Raw genomic sequence first — 17,072 nt, forward strand, 5'->3', positions numbered from 1 at the left:
AATTTGATTTCCTCAAAATTAAAAAAAAAAAAACAACTTATTTTGTGCTTCAAAGGTTAGCATTGAGAAAAGAATGCAAGAAGACATTTGCAAATCATATGATAGATGATTTAGCACAGGGTACTAGAATATATAAAGGACTATTAAAACTTACATCAAATTTGTGGGAGGCAGTTGATTTGGACTAGGCTTTTGCACTAGGTATCAAGAGACTAAACCAATGTGGAGTGTCATTGCAACAGCTGAGCATTAGTTAAATGCAGGAGACTCCATAGCCAATTAATCAATTAAACTGGAAACAATTAAGTTGTTTCTATGACACACTTCCTTCCATTTTCTATAAATGCTATCAGATCATGTTACTAGTTGGATTTCTCTGGACCTGCTTTTGTTCCAGAGTTTATCTGATTTATGAATTTTTTGTTCTCTTCTACTTGTTCTGTTTTGTATATAATTGCTCAAATAAGCTCTACTAAAATTTAAAAGCCTAGGGATTTTTTCTTTTAACAGATTTTGCTAGTCAGCAGAATCCAAAGCAGATCTCCAGGGACTTCTCAGGAGCACGATAGCCAGAGATAGGTAACTACTGAGTCCAAGATGCTCACTGTTTTCCTGCTATATCTAGGGATCATGGGTAAATTCTCTTTAGGATTCTGAAACTACCCAGATTTTGTTTTAAACAGAGTTTGTTTGAGCAAATTTTTGGTTTGGAAGTTGATTTTATAATCATGAATAAAAGATTCCTCTTTTTGCCTTGAGCCCAAGTCCATGGTTAATTTGTGCTGGGAGAGATCATATGACCCTTGGAGTTTGTGGTGGCTGAGCAAGTCAGACAGGAACTAAAATGGGTTTGTTAGGAATAAGATTGGATCTTATAGAGATGTCTTAAATGTTTGGTCAGAAAGAAACTAGACTAGATAGATATGATGAGTTCATCTGGGGTTGAAGAGTCCAGAACTCCCTGTTCCATAAGAGAAGGAATTATGAGTTAATCTGGATCTAATTAGTCTAGACCCCCCCCCCCCCCACACCACCACCCAGTCTGGAACTGCAGCCAATTTTCTATTTTCTATACAGAGACCACCATTTTCTAGAGAAATGAATGAGACTTATCTTGGGGTTGCAGTGGCCACAGTGGGGAGGCAGGGACTCCATTTAGGTCTGCAGATACCCAGTGAGTAACTAAAAGCAGGATACTGTTACTGGGCAGCTCTAATGCTGCTCAGGGAGAAAGAGGCTGGGCCATAATGCTCACTGCTTCAGAAATATTCAGTCAAATTCATAGGAAAATAGGTTTCATTCCAAACCACCTTTGAAGGAAGATAGAAGAAGCTTGTTTCAAAGGTTCTATCTCCAAAATTCCTGAGATTGAGCCAAACCTTTGAAGGAGAGAAGTCAGGGGAGAAGAGACAGTGGCCAGGAAGTGAGACAAAAGGCAGAACATGCATCTATGCAGATGGAGTTGGCCTGCCTCAGATAGGCCCGACTGGGAAATCTCCATCCCCATCTTCTTTGGAGCCTTTCAGGGTGGGGGGTCCCAGCCCCACCACTCCCTGAAGCCTCCACTCTCAGCATAAGGAAGCCATTTCCAATTTCAGATGGGGCCCCCCAAATTCAGTCTGTTTCAATGCAACTCCATTTTTTAAATCTGTCTCCTTTATTACCTTAAACTTTTTGACTTGCTCGGCTCTACACATACACATGTTAATCATTTAAGGAGTGGTCACATAAAAGCTAGTAGTACAGTTTATTAGCCCTAAACTTACCTATCTGGTTCCCCTTCAAGATTGAGATGAGATGTTCAGGAACATTTGACTGTTAGCTTTTACAACACCCTCTTTCAGATCCCTGGAGAAGCATCTAGGAATTTTCAGTCATTGTTCTATACCTTCCAGGGAATCACCCCCTGATGAGACTGCCACCCTGACTCAGTCAGGAGAGATCGTCGTGGCATGGGAACCAAATTACCACCTTCCTGGATCATAGGTCTGACAGATAATCATCCTGAACAACAAGTAGCAATTGCCACCCCAAGCAATAAGGATTTCTCCAGAGCCACCTCATAGAATCAGAACTGAGAGATGATCAGCCAGACCACACACAGTTTGACTAGGACTGCTTAATCATGCAGACCTCTCATCCCTGCCCCAATGCTTCCTCTTTTTAAACCTAATGCTTCTGTTATAACCCCCAGAGATGGGGCTGAGGTGCTGGATCTCACTTTGCCTTCCTAAGATGGCCATATCAGTTAAAGTTTCTTCTCTACTTTTTACCATTACCTTTTCTGTTTGGGACAAAAGGCTGTACGGTTGGCTAGAATCCCTGGAGTCAGACCCCTGGCCTAGGACTCTGGTAACAAAATCCTTCCCCTCAGACTTCTGTTGACTGCCTCTTCCAATCAAGTGCCTCTTCTTGTCCTGGTCTTTGCTCTGCCCCCCAAACTCTTCCTTGGTAATAAAAGAAGTTTAGAAAGGAAATCTCCATTTGAAGGGGCATCTCCCTCTCTTTCTCTGTCATATATACATATATGATCATATACACATATGATCAAGAAAAAGGAAGATCAGATCATGGGAAGGTTTTTCACTGAAAAAGACAAAGATTCAGGTCTGTTGAAACAAACTTCACCATTGACCATTTCCTGACAAGGCTTGTCATTTTCTTGGCAGGTACTGGTACTGAAGCTTGAACTCAGATTAGTCATCCCAGATAACAATAGTTTAGAGCAATTTTTAGGAAGGTCAGTTAAGAAAAGAGGAAGAGTCCTTTGACTCAGTTCTCTCATGGAAGTAAATGAGGTGATTAGGAAGTTTAAAAAAAATCTTCAGAGTAATTGGGGGAATATGAATGGACCCTTAGAAGAGCTGAAGATGAGTTTTAACAAGTTCTTGCTAGGTGTGGTCAGTTTTCTATCTTTTCTAACTCTGATTACTTGATAAACATTAATTTTTCAGGAGATTGATAACAATCAAATTCCTTTGGAGGATTTGTGTTTTTGCAGATTAGAGCCTAGCTCTGTTTAGCTAGTGGTAATTAATACACTATAGTGACATATTTTGAGGTGATATTTCCTGAACTCTTTTAATGGCTAGGTTTGTTTAATGAGAAATTGAAGCATAATTGTTAAGAAGGAGTAAATTAGTTGACTATAAACAGGATGAAAGTTTGTGGATGAACTTTGAACTTAACAATAAATAAGGCATAGTCTAATTTTTAAAAATTGCGATGGACATGAACAGGTATATTGCCAAAAAATATATATAAATGTCCAATAAGTACCTGAAAAGGTGCTCCATATCATTAGCTATCATGGGGATATAAATCCAAACCAAGATGAGACACAACTTTATGCTGTCACCGGCATCCTAGGCCAGAGGCCTAACTCCTGGGGATCCCAGCTAACCAGGATACCACTGTCCCCAAAAAACAAACAGAAAATGTTGTGGTGAAAAGCAGGAAAGGAAACTTGAATCACTATGGCCACATTGGGCAGGCAACGTGAGATCCTGTCTTTGGAGTGCTGACAAGACCTTCAGGTTTAAATAGACAAGAATTGGGGTATGGGCTGAAGGTCTGCATAGTCAACAGTCTTGTTCAAACTGTGGCCTAGTTGATCATTCTCTCAGTCCTGATTCTGCAAAGTAGCTCCAGAAAAGTCCTTATCACTTGCAGGAGCAATTTCTACTTGCTCAGGATGTTTGTTCATCAGAACTGTCATCTGGAAGGTGGCAATTCAGTTCCCATGAGAGGATGGCTCCTGCTATTCCTAGAAGGAGTAGGACAACAACTGGAGATTTCTAGTGCCACTTCAGGGGTCTGAAACAGGATGCTACAAATCTCCTTGCAAATCTGTCCTCAGTCTTGAAGGGGGATGAGAGGTTAGGTAAATTTAGTGCTAATCCTATATTAGTAGTTTTTAGATAAATACTCCTTAAATGATTCCCATGCCTACATGCAGAGATAAACAGGGTCTTGACCCCAAATTTAATGTAGTAAAAGGAGACAGATACAAAGTGAAGGCTGAGATGCCAACCTTATAATTTCACTTTGACCCCCTTCAAAATATTTTAAAATTTCTCTCTAGGGCTGGGATTGTGGCTCAGCAGTAGAGCGCTTGCCTAGCATGGACGGGGCCTGGGGTTTGATCCTCAGCACCATATAAAAATAAAGGCATTGTGTTGTATCCATCTACACCTAAAAAATAAATATTAAAAAAAATTCTCTGGAGATTTTTTTTTATTTGATCGATTTGTTTTTTAGAAGTGTGTTATTTAATTTTCATATGTTTGGGATTTCCTGTTTGGTTTTTTTCTTTTTGTTGATTTCCAGTTCAATGCCACTTGGGTCTGAAAGTAGCTACCCATTGGGCATCTGCAGGCCTAAAGGAAGAGTCACTGCTTTTAGTAAAGTTAGCTTCTCTAAATCTTAGATACAATACCTTCTAGGATATCCTCTAGTTAAGAGAATAAGCGCTGAGCATGGGAAAAATTAGAAGCTTCATACAATGCTGGTAGGAATATAATATAGTGTGGCCTCTTTGGTAACCAGCCTAGCAATTCCTCAAATTGTTTAGCCTATGATTGAGCAATTTGCTATATGGTCCAGCACTTCTTCTCCTACATCAAAACCTGAGAGGACTGAGAGTATCTTCAGACAAAAACTTGTGCTCAAATATTCATAGCAGTAATTATTTATACTAGCCACTCAAAGTGTTCATCAACTAACAGACTAATAAACAAAATGTTGATATACATATAATGGAATATTATTCCACCATGAAAAAATAATAATGAATTATGCTACAACATGTATTCACATTAAAAGCATCTTAAGGGTTGGAGCTGTGGCTCAGTGGTAGAGCGCTTGCCTAGCCTGTGTGAGGCACTGAGTTAGGTTCTCAGCACCACATATAAGTAAATAAATAAAATAAAGGTCCATCGATGACTAAAATTTTTTTTAAAAAAATCTTAAAACATTATGCTATGTGAGAGAAACTACTATGCTAAGTGAAAGAAACCAATCACAAAAGATGAAATATTGTATGATTCAATTTATAGGGAATGCCCATAAGGGGGAAATTCATAGAGACAGAAAGCAGAGCAATGTTTGACAGGGGATGGAGAATGTGTGTGTTTGGGGAGTGACACCTCAGGGTTATGGAATATCTTTTTGGGGCAAGAAAAAGTTCTAAAATTGATTGTGGTGATGGAATATACAAATTGATTATAGTGAATTTATAGAAAGTCACCAAATTTATACTTTATATGAGTAAATTGGATAGCATGTGAATTTTAACTCAATAGACACGTCTAAAAGGATATTCCCTCCCCTTAGATGATCCTTTTTAGGGATGCTGTTGAGGAGATTGCCCCAAAAAACCCTCTGATGTCACAGGACTCTGAAACCCCAGTTCCATTAGCAGCTCTTTGGCTTCTGACCTTGGGGAAGGTGTTTCTTTATGTGAACTACAATTTCCTTCACTGAAGAATGTGGCAATTATATTTGGTCCCCTTTATTATAGCATCTTGTAAGTTTAGAGAATTTTATATGAGAAATTCAAAATTAAGTGAAGGACAGAGGTGGTTTAGAAGCGAGTTTAAAGTATTGTTAATGCAGAACTAGCATAGCCCAGAGCAGAGCAATTTAAAAACTGACATTGGTAAGTTCTTTGATTAACTTACATTACCAGCTGAGAGAGGGAGAGAAAATTCATCTTCTTTCCGGTAAGATAAGAGGTATTCGTGTGTTTCTTAGAATTCTGTTTTGCTCAAGTCAAAGCAAATGGCTACAGGGTTCTCCTCACTCTCAGAGCAGGACCAGCCATTTGAACAACCATTCTCCTCAAATGAATTCTGTGGTCGTAAGCTTGAGAGGCCCCTGGAGCAATGGTGGATGTAGGGACATGAGTTGGCCTTCTGAGATCTAAATTCTAAGATCTCATGGAAGGGTGGATAACAGAAATATACAGCCTCAGGAAGGAGCAGATATCCCCAGTAGGATCAGATAGGAATCTGACTGTTACTGATACCAGTGAAGAAATACAATAGTGTATTGATAGTAACTTATCTTCCATGGTTGGGATGCGTCCACTGAATGTCATGTGTTGAAAAATCAATTGTCCCTGCGACAATGTTGAGAGGTGGAGCCTAATATGAGGTGATTTCTTTCATGAATGGACTCATTTGTTATTGCAGGAGTGGGTTAGCTATCCTGAAGAAAGGCTTGTTACAAAAGCAAATCTGGCTTCTTCTTGCTCTCTCACTAATTATCCTCTTTTGCCTTTCTGTCTTCTGCCATGGGATGACAGCATGAAGGCCCTCATCAGATACCAGTGTCATACTCTTGGACTTCCTGGGAATAAATTTCTGTTCATTATAAATTACTCTGTGCTATTTTGTTATAGCAGCACCAATGGGCAAAGACACTATCTAAAGTAAAAATTATACTGTAGAACACTGCTTGTGACCAGGAAGGTGATTTCTACACATCCAAAGAATCCAAAGAATTGGAACTTGCAACAGCACAGGAAAAAAGAAAATATGTCCATTCCAAAGGGCAAAGGAGAGTTCAGAAAGGACCCGTTCAACAGTCATCATACATTAGGTGTACACCTGTGTGTGCAACAAAACCTAGGATGTTCCAATTTTTGTCACCTTCATGTTTCCCATTGCTTTCTTGCACCTAAGATACTTTTGAAGGAACACTTATTTTTATCCTCATTCTATAGGCAAGAACACTGAAACTTAGAGAGCTTAGATCACATACATATTAAATGGTTCAGCTGAGGTTAAAGTCTTTTACTCTAAGAGCCAATGTTATTTATAGTGTACATTTGGACACACTTAGGACATTTTGTTTGATGCCTTGTCTATCTCAGGTCAAGCAGGTACTGTTATACATTAATTACTAATGAGAAACTTGAAGCACAGTGAGACCTATTGATCATGTAACTACTTTTGAGGCTACATATTAAAATTAAATTGGTTCATTATAATTATACGCAATACTAGGATACATGAGTTACCTTCTTCCTTCTAAGGCTCCATGAGTTTTTAACTATCATATTCCACAGAGATGAGATTTCTGCATAGGTGACTCAAGGAAGTTCTGGCAAGACACTCAGGGCATGTGATTCTGTTGACCCCTATGAGAATGATTCCATTAATCATTTTTTCCATTAACAATTCTGAGATTCTTCCAAGGTATTTACTAATGAGAGCTGGAGGCAAAAGCGGCGGGTGAAAAGGAAGGTCAGAAATACTTTGCACAGTTTGAAAAAACTGTCTGCCCAGGTACCAGAAAGGGCAACGTGATTTACCGAGTGATTCTTTTCAAGAATGTAGCTTATTTGCTTTCTCTGCTAAGGTCATGTGCTTTATTCTTGGTTACCTTTAGAGAGAAAAGGAATACTTAAACATAGATTCAAAAATAATTTTATGTTTATATACATAATTTCATCCTTCTATCTCCCATTTTTTTGTGGCTTAGCAGACAGAAGGCAATACTGGTTCAGTGAGGCATTGTAGGCCAGGCCTATTATGTTTTCTAAGAGAAACCTACACTAGGAGATACTCTATCTTTGTCATCCCATACAGTTCATGTAACCATTCTGAAAAAAAAATTCAACTGGAGCAATTTCAATGGCTTAGGAAGGCTGCTTGGTTTTATTTTCAGTTTATCAATTACTGCTTTACCTGCAGATGGAGACCAGACATTCAGTACAGGTCAAAAGGTCGTTACACTTGACAGATGTAAAAGGAGGTGGACATTATTGTTCCCACTTTATGGATGTGGGAAACAGTGCCCAGAATGGTAGGCCCACAATTGAAAACCCAACTATATGCCTTCTTCCCTTAGCAAAGTGACAACTTCCATTTCACTAGAATCTGACTTTTCAGCCTCTCACTTTACCATGTCAGACAGAAATTCCCTGTGGATGAAGAGTCAACAGGATGCCTAAATACCAGTAATCTTGTTTTGGATTTTTTTTTATTTTGATACTATAGAAAAAAAGAAGGGCTAATCTAGAAAATGGGATTTTTATTTAGTCTCCTACCTTTGGACAACACATCTTTGCCTAAAAAGAGAAAAGTCAAACTCAAGTTGCAAATGGTTAAATTTGTCAGTCGGGTCTATTATACACAGAAATGGCAAACAATTTAAACAAGACTTAACAATAACTATGACTTTTCCTCACTTTTGTGAAATTGTAATAACATTTTCCCCTTTTTCTGTAACTTAGAGATGTGAAAATATAAAGTCTGAATTCTTTTGTTTTCTGTTGCTATAACAAAATACTTGAGATTAGATATTTCATAGCAAAAAAGAGGTTTATTTAGCTCTCCATTTGAATGAGAGGTTAAATATCCAAGATTGGGTGGCCCCATCTGTTCAGTTTCTGGTGAGGAACCCACCCCCCATCCCACTTCCTTGGCTGCATCACAACATGGAAGGGAAATATGCAGGAAGAAGAGAGCAATCACATGGTTGGATAGGAAGCAAGAAGAATAAGGGGCTAGACTTGCTTTCTTTTCTTTTTTAAAGATGGGGTCAAACTCAGTTGTCTAGGCTGGTCTTAAACTCATGGCTCAAGTGATACTCCTCCTTCAGTCTCCCAAGTCATTGGGATTATAGGCATGTGTACCAGCCTTACAAGCTTGCTTTAAGAAAATTAAATTGGTACATTATAATTGTACGCAATACTGGGATTTATTGTGAAGGTTTGCTCTCTTTCTAACAACTTGCTCTCTCCCACTAGACCAGAATTAACTCCTTCCCAGAGGATGCTCCCATGACCCAGTGACCTTCTGCTGGGGCCTATCTCTTACAGATAGCACTAAGATTTATAAGAGATTGTAAATGTCTAGTAATAGGGGATAAGTCAATTAAAATATAAGACATTTATATGGTGAAGAACTATAGGGTAATTAACAGACTTGACTTAGGTCTATATGTCTTCTTGTGTGTAGGTCTTAAAAACAATGTTGAGTGAAAAAGGGAAGCTGCAGAGCCATGCATACTGTTGCTCACTGAAGTCAAATTTCAGCCTACACAAAGGAAAATTATAGAAAGATGATGGCAGAAGCAGCAAAAATTTTTGAATACCTTTGAATCTCCACATACAAGAAAAGCCCTTGGATAGCAAAAACCAGAATCCACAGACAACAGTTACCACAAAACAGAGTGTCTCTATGAACCCCAATGTACTGTTAGGTAAGCATGGACATTCACAGCCACAAGTCCTGTGGCTTATCAATATCTGTACCAGAGAAAGTAGAGGGAAGCAATTGATGTCAGACAACCCCGGGAAAAGAGAATCCCCAAAGGGCTGCAGGCATTGACTAGAAAACATGCTTAGTGGGCCCATTAGAGGACAGCAGCTGAGACTGGAAGAAGAGGTTTTGCCTACAGCAATAGCAGGTGGGTGCCAGTGGCTCAAGGTCAGAAGGACTTAGGGTCTGGGGTCATTTGGCATCCATAAGATGTAGAAACTTACCCACCAAAGCTGCCTTTCAGGACAGGGCTCACACTGAGGAGAAAATGCTACATATGGACTCAAAACTGAGCCGAATAGAAATTAAGTCTAAAGAAACTCCATATAAAAGTGGGAAGAGGAGAAGAGTCATAGAATCTCAGAAAAGAAGAGCTCACCTATGTTTTAAACCCTATTCAACTAGAAGAGCTCTGTGCATTTATAAAAACTCTCCTCAGCCACCTCTTTCTAAGAGTTCTTAAAAACCAATTTCATATAAAAATAAGCAAGAGGAATGTATCTAGGTCAACTCCCATACAAAGTTATTATAAGAAAAAAAAGAAGGAACAGAATAGCATCTTTACAGATAGTAAAAGCATGCCAGGAAATAAGGTGAGAGAGAGATATTAAAATATAATATAAAATATAATATCTCATGAAAGAACAGTAAAAATGAGAATGAGAATAAAACTCAGTCATGGAATAAAAGAATAGAAAATCATTGAGAAATGAATTTAAAAGAAATGAACACAATATCAAGTGAAAACAATAGGTGTCTTAAGAGAAATAGAAAGTGAAAGGAAGAAAACTTTTATAGATTAAAAAATAAGTGAAGAGATAAAAAATATTCAAGAGACAAGCAAAATATCAAAGACAGACAATGAGGATTCAACAGATGGGTATAGAAATGTCAGAAGAAGAAAACAAAGCAAGAGACTGAAGAAATGCTAAAAACTTTTGCTGAAATTAGAAAATATATGATCTAAATCACACATTGAGATAGAGAGAGAAAGGGAGAGAGAGAGAGAGAGAGAGAGAGAGAGAGAGAGAGAGAAAGCATGCACACTACATGCCTGACAACATCAAAATTCAACAATTAACACCAAGACATTTTTTAATTAGATGGCTAACCTTCATAGTAAACAAAAGAAAACAATTCTTTGAACTTCTAGGAGAAAAATAATGTTGACTTACAAAGGAAAAGAAAATTAGGTTATCATTAGGCTTCTTAATAACATATTTAAGATGTTCAGGGAAATAAATTATGCCAAGGATTTTTATATCCAGAGAAATGCTGACTTTCAAGTACAAAGGGCATAGACAACATGCTCTCAACATGCAAGAATTCAGGGAATATTGTTCCCATGAGTCCTTCCTGAGGAATGAACTTTAGATAGTAAGAGACATCCCGAGAGAGCTGGGGTTAACGTTAATCACAGTTGTGAATGGAACTCAGACTAAATGAGGCGAACAGCGGGTGGGTGTTCTATGTGCTCAGAAAAATAGAGATCAATGATTTAGAAGGGTGGAAAAATGAGGAAATCATATAAAAACGATTTTAACTGGTCTCAATAATTATAAAATATGTTAATGATAGTAATATTAGAACTGATAGTCTGAGAAAATTTTGTGTGTAATAGGGGATAGGTGAATGAGCAATTATGGACTATTTTAATTCTATCACTTAATCCTTGGCAAATAGGACTCTGTATGGAAAGAGACTTTGGAAAGAAGGAGCAGAGGATACAGACGAGATTAAGAAAAACATCAGTAGTTCTGGTTTTTAATTAGAAGTGTCGGCATGAACTCAGTTGTAGAAAAATCTACTCCGATGAAGTACCATTGAGTTAAAAAAAAAAAGTTGACCCAAAAAAAGTATTCTCAAAACAATGTATTGTTCAAGGAACAGTATTCTATAAAGGAATAGAATTTTCTTCTTTCTGAGACTGAAAAAATTCAACTTGTCTGAACCACTGTTCAGTTCCTTCTTTTGTGGGGTAGATAGGAAAATTTATTGAGAACTAATTGAAATCAATGAATGTTCCCGATTATTTTCCCATTTGGGGTTTTGAGGTCAGTTATTTCCCCAGGTACTAGGGGGGCCATCTGTGTGTCTGGGTATGTGTATATAAGTTAACATAAAAATCATTGAAAATTTTTCATTATTTTGATTTCTTGGTACTTAAGGCAATGATCAGCAGGTGGGCAAATCATTAATGTGACACATAAACCAACATTGGCCATTTAACAGTTTATTCTCTAAATGTCCCCAGCAATTTCATCCTGCCATGATGGAGAAATGAATGACAGGAAGAAACTGCCTGGAGTGGCATTTTAATTTTAATTTTTATTAGCCCCATAAGAATATCAATCTGTAGAAATAACACAATCAGATTCCATTCCATAAGCACATGTGGGTGTAAAGAAGGCAAGCAGATACACAGTAGTGCCAGACGGTCCATACTTACTAGGCAGGTAACTGCACAGTCGCTCCATTGAGGCCTGGATCGTAGAGTTGTGGACTTGAGCCAGCTGTTCAACCACAGATACCACCAGCACACACCCTGCAGGGAGCAGAAGAGCCCGTCAGCAGTGCACACAGAAAGCTGGGCCAGAGGGTGAAGGCAAAGGGAGGTGCACCTTAAGAATATGTCTTTCCAAAAAAAGAAAACTTTTCTTTGCTTTTTGCCTTTAAAAATCTACTGTGTGCATAAATGCACTATGCACTATGAGTCCTAGTAAAATGTGAGGTGTGGTTATGGGTTCGGGGGTCAGAAAGTTTCGGGTTATTTGTGGTCAGTTTTGCCACTTGTGATGTCTGTGACTTTAGGGAAGCAATTTGATCTTGCCTAATTTGTGCTCCTGTCTGGTCACGTCGGAGAAAGAGACGATGTTTAAATGAGATAGTGCAAGGAAAACAGCCCATACAGAGCAGAAGCTTAATAGATATTTGTCCTACCCTCCTCTCTTTCCCTCCTTTCTGCAGTAGATGGTTTTGTTATGCAGGATCATCCCTATCCTATGCATTTTCAGCCTTTGACCCAGGGTTAGGTTCCTAATTTTGGAACAGAGGCAGAAATTGCCTAGAAGACCTGGCATTAGTTTGATCTTGTAATCCTGGACTCACCGACCCATCTTTCTGAACCTTTAGCCTCCTCTTTACAAAATAGGTAATAGAATGTTTCCATAGGGCTGACGTGATGATTCAACGAAACAATAATGCAACAGAGTGTGCCTGGGAAATCACAACACACACGTCAAATATTGTATCTCAAGCTACAGAGCACACTACTTGAAAAAGAGTACCAATGTGATGAGTATCTAGAAGCAAACTTGGATCAAATCAGAAATTTAAATTAGGAATTAGGAATTTAATTCTTTTACCTCCTTTGTTAGGTGGTAAGTGTGAATTTCCAAAGCCGCTAGGCTAACAGTTCTATTGTCTGAATTGCTGGAAGTCCAAACCTAGTTTTCCAAGGGGAAGGGACTCTCTTCTGAACACGCATACTGTAGTTGGTCAAAGATCCATGGGTGTGTGAAAATAAATCATTAGATCCCATCGAGATAAGAGAAGTGGGCATTTTTCCAGGCAGAAAGAAATAAAACTTTCTATAAAGCGAGAGATTACCAATGAAGAAATGAGAGGTGTCCGCATTTCTAGGTATTGCAATGCCTAATGATACTTTGTTCTAGATTGTTCTGTCCCTTCTGCTGGGCAAAGAGGGGCTCATGAAATCAGAGATAGTGAGATCCTGTTATTCGTGGTCTTGTTGGGCTCTGAGGGTATCTATATATTTGCATTTATCACTGTCAACCATTGAGTCGATTGGCTGTTTTTAACTTAATACTTGGCTCTTCAGGGTGTTCTTGCATTTCAATAAATTAAATAGCTGATACTTACTAGCATCTTATGGTCTAAAAATCATATATATATATATATATATATATATATATATATATATATACATATATACATACACACACATATATATGCTTTATTTTAAAAATAACTTTCAACAATATAAGCACAATGCAAATCCATTTTAGAAAATGTTTTAAATATAGAACAGTATAAAACAGATCATAAAACATTACTCAGCTCACTTAGAGATAATCAATTTTTAAAAAATATATTAAATATATTTAACAAATATGAATATCTTCAAGATTTATTATCATAAATAATGTATAATAATCACTTATTAAATTAGGTGGAGCCAAATAAATTTTAACAACTAACTGAAACTGGAAAACAATAAGTAGTGCTCTTGCAATGCGATCAGAGGATGAAAGATGGCTTAGCAGAAAAGGAAGAGGCTTTGAAAAAGAAAAGACAAAAAACTTGATTTCAGGAGCTCAGGCCCTGCCCAGATCTAGCCACACTGACAGTAGCCCCAGGTCCATCCTGACACTGGCAGACACTGAGGGAGATCAGGACCACCTCTTCCAACCAGTGGAATACTGCAGGAGCCCAGACCCAGCCCAGGTCTGCCTACACCGACATACGTGGGAGCCAGGCCCTGGGGAGGTCTGAGTCCACCACCCCCACCACCACCTGGGAGCCCAAGCCTAACCCACTTCCATTTTGGGACACTGAAGACATCACCAAAGCCTTCTCCACAGAGCAGCCCCCATCTTTTGACAACAGACAAGGCCTACAAACAGCTGCATATCAGAGCATGCCCACCCTTTCAGCCCCATCTCTATAAGATGTTGCATCCATCTTGGGGCACCTCCACTATTATCTCGAGTTACTTCGGCTATTGCCACCACCATCTTGAATTGCAGTAGTATACATTGGGAGACACCAGCAGTCCAACATCAAGGTGAGGTACAGACAATCTACATGGATACTACAAGGATATAGGGTAGAAACTGTAATATCTCAGATCCACACTGCAAGGAAGACACTTAGACAACATGAAAAAATAATGGAGGAAAATGTCCCAAACAAACTAGGATACTACAATAACAGAACCCATGGACAGCAAAGTTGATGAAATGTCAGAGAAGGAGTTCAGAAAGTTCATAATTAAAATGATCTATGAATTAAAGAATAACCTAAATGAGCAAATACAGGCAAAGAGTGATCACTCAGAGGGGGGGGAGAGAGTACAAATACAGGTAGCAAAAAATTGCTTCAAGAAAGAGATAGAGACTCTGGAAAAAAACAGGCAGAAATCCTTGATATGAAGGATTCAATAAATCAAATAAAAAACTCAATAGAAAGCATAACCAACAGACTAGATCACTTGGAAGAAAGAATGTCAGATAATGAAGACAAAGTATACACTCTGGAAAAGAATGTTGACCACACAGTGAAGATAGTAAGAAACTATGAACAGAACATCCAAGAATTGTGGGACAGCATCAAAAGACCAGATCTAAGAGTTATTAGAATAAAGAAAGGCACAGAATTTCAAACCAAAGGAATGCACAATCTCTTCAATGAAATAATATCAGAAAATTTCTCAAGCATGGAGAATGAATTGGAAAACCAAATATAAGAGGTTTACAGGACACCAAATGTACAAAATTACAAAAGATATACACAAAGGCACATTATAATGAAAATGCCTAGCATCCAGAATAAGGTTAGAATCTTAAAAGCTGCAAGAGAAAGGAATCAGATCTCATATAGGGGGAGACCCTAACTCAGCAGATTTTTCAACCCAGACCCTCAAAGTCAGGAGATCATGGAACAACATATACCACGCTCTGAAAGAAAATGAATGACAACCAAGAATCTTTTCTTAAAAAAAATATATATTTTTTTTAGTTTTAGTTGGACACAATATCTTTATTTATTTTTATGTGGTACGGAGGATCAAACCCAGAGCCTCACATGTGCTAGGCGAGCACTCTACCGCTGAAGCACAACCACAGCCCCCAAGAATCTTCTATCCAGAAAAATTAAGCTTTAGGCTTGATGATGAAATAAAAACCTTCCGTGATAAACAAAAGTTAAAAGAATTTACAACTAGAAATCCTACACTACAGAACATCCTTGGCAAAATATTCCATGAAGAGGAGATGATGAAAATCAGCAGAGGGAGGAATTACACTAAAGGAAAAACTAATCAGAGGAGAAACCAAGTCAGTGGAGAAAAATTGAAAACATTCCCTTTAAAAACTGGAACAAGACAGGGATGCCCTCTCTCACCACTTCTATTTAATATAGTTCTTGAAATGCTGGCCAGAGTAATTAGACAGTCAAAAGAAATTAAAGAGAGACATATAGGTAAAGAAGAACTCAAATTAGCATTATTTGCCAGCGATATGATTCTATACCTAGAAGACCCAAAAATTTCCACCAGAAAACTTCTAGAACTAGTAAATGAATTCAGCAAAGTAGCAGAATACAAAATCAACACCCACAAATCAAAGGCATTTCTGTATATCAGTGACAAATCCTCTGAAAGGGAAACAAGGAAAACTAACCCATTTACAATAGCCTCAAAAACAAAAAAACAAAACAAAACAAAAAAACAACCTCGGGAATAAACCTAACAAAAGAGGTAAAAGCCCTCTACTATAAAAACTACAGAATGCTAAAAAAAGAAATTAAAGAAGACCTTAGAAGATGGAAAAGTCTCTCTTATTCTTGGATAGGCAGAATTAATATTGTCAAAATGCCCATACTACCAAAAACACTATACAGATTTAATGCAATTTCAATCAAAATCCCAATGAAATTCCACATAGAAATAGAAAAAGCAGTCATGAAATTCATCTGGAAAAATAAGGGACCCAGAATAGCCAAAGCAATTCTTAGCAGGAAGAGTGAAGCATCACTATACTAGATCTTAAACTACACTACAGAGCAATAGTAACAAAAACAGCATGGTATTGGCACTAAAGTACACTTGTAGACCAATGGTACAAAATAGAGGACATAGAGACTAACCCACATAACTACAGTTATCTTATATAAGACAAAGGTGCCAAAAATGTACATTGGAGAAAAGATAGCCTCTTCAACAAATGGTGCTGGGAAAACTGGAAATCCATAAGCAACAAAATGAAATTAAACCCCTATTTCTCACTACGCACAAAACTCAACTCAAAGTGGATCAAAGACCTTGGAATTAAACCAGAGACACTGCAACTTTTAAAAGAAAAGTAGGCCCAAATCTCCATCATGTCAGATTAGAACCCAACTTCCTTAATAAGACTCCTATAGCACAAGAATTAATATCAAGAATCAATAAATGGGATGAATTTAAACAAAAGCTTCTCAGCAAAAGAACAATCAGTTTGGTGAATAGAGATCCTACACCTTGGGAGCCAATTTATAATACTTGCACATCAGATAGAGCACTAATCTCTAGGGTATATAAAGAACTTAAAAAGCTAAACACCCTCTGGTGTTTAGCTGGGGTTATGGCTCAGCGGTAGAGCACTCACCTCACACATGTAAGGCCTTGGGTTCAATCCTCAGCACAACATAAAAATAAATAAATAAATAAAATGAAGATATTGGGTCCAGCTACAACTAAAAAAATAAATATTAAAAAAAGCTAAACACCAGAAAAACAATTAACCCAATCAATAAATGGGCCAAGGAACTGAACAGACACGTCTCAGAAAAGGATATACAATCAATCAACAAATACGTGAAAAAATGTTCAACGTCTCTAGCATTTAGAGAAATGCAAATCAAAACTTCTAAGATTTCATCTCACTCCAATTACAATGGCTGCTATTAAGAATACAAATAACATTAAGTGTTGGAGAGGATATGGGGGGAAAGGCACACTCATACATTGCTGGTTGAACTGCAAAATTGTGAAGCCAATATGGAAAACAGTATGGTGAT

The 17,072-nt window shown here is 37.9% G+C and overlaps 1 protein-coding gene across 1 annotated transcript in view; it reads right to left on the bottom strand.

The window, feature by feature from the left end:
- The window catches only part of Aoah (acyloxyacyl hydrolase), a 204,456-nt gene that overhangs the window by 162,168 nt on the left and 25,216 nt on the right, over positions 1–17,072 (bottom strand). The window contains exon 2 of the mRNA XM_046460635.2: positions 11,722–11,817. Coding sequence (XP_046316591.1) covers positions 11,722–11,817 — 96 coding nt within the window. The remainder of the gene's footprint in view (positions 1–11,721; positions 11,818–17,072) is intronic.

The sequence above is a fragment of the Marmota monax genome, unplaced genomic scaffold, assembly GCF_021218885.2.
Source record: "Marmota monax isolate L192 unplaced genomic scaffold, Marmota_monax_Labrador192_F-V1.1 WCK01_AAM20220418_F8-fsc00107, whole genome shotgun sequence".
In the NCBI taxonomy this organism is placed as follows: Eukaryota; Metazoa; Chordata; class Mammalia; order Rodentia; family Sciuridae; genus Marmota; species Marmota monax.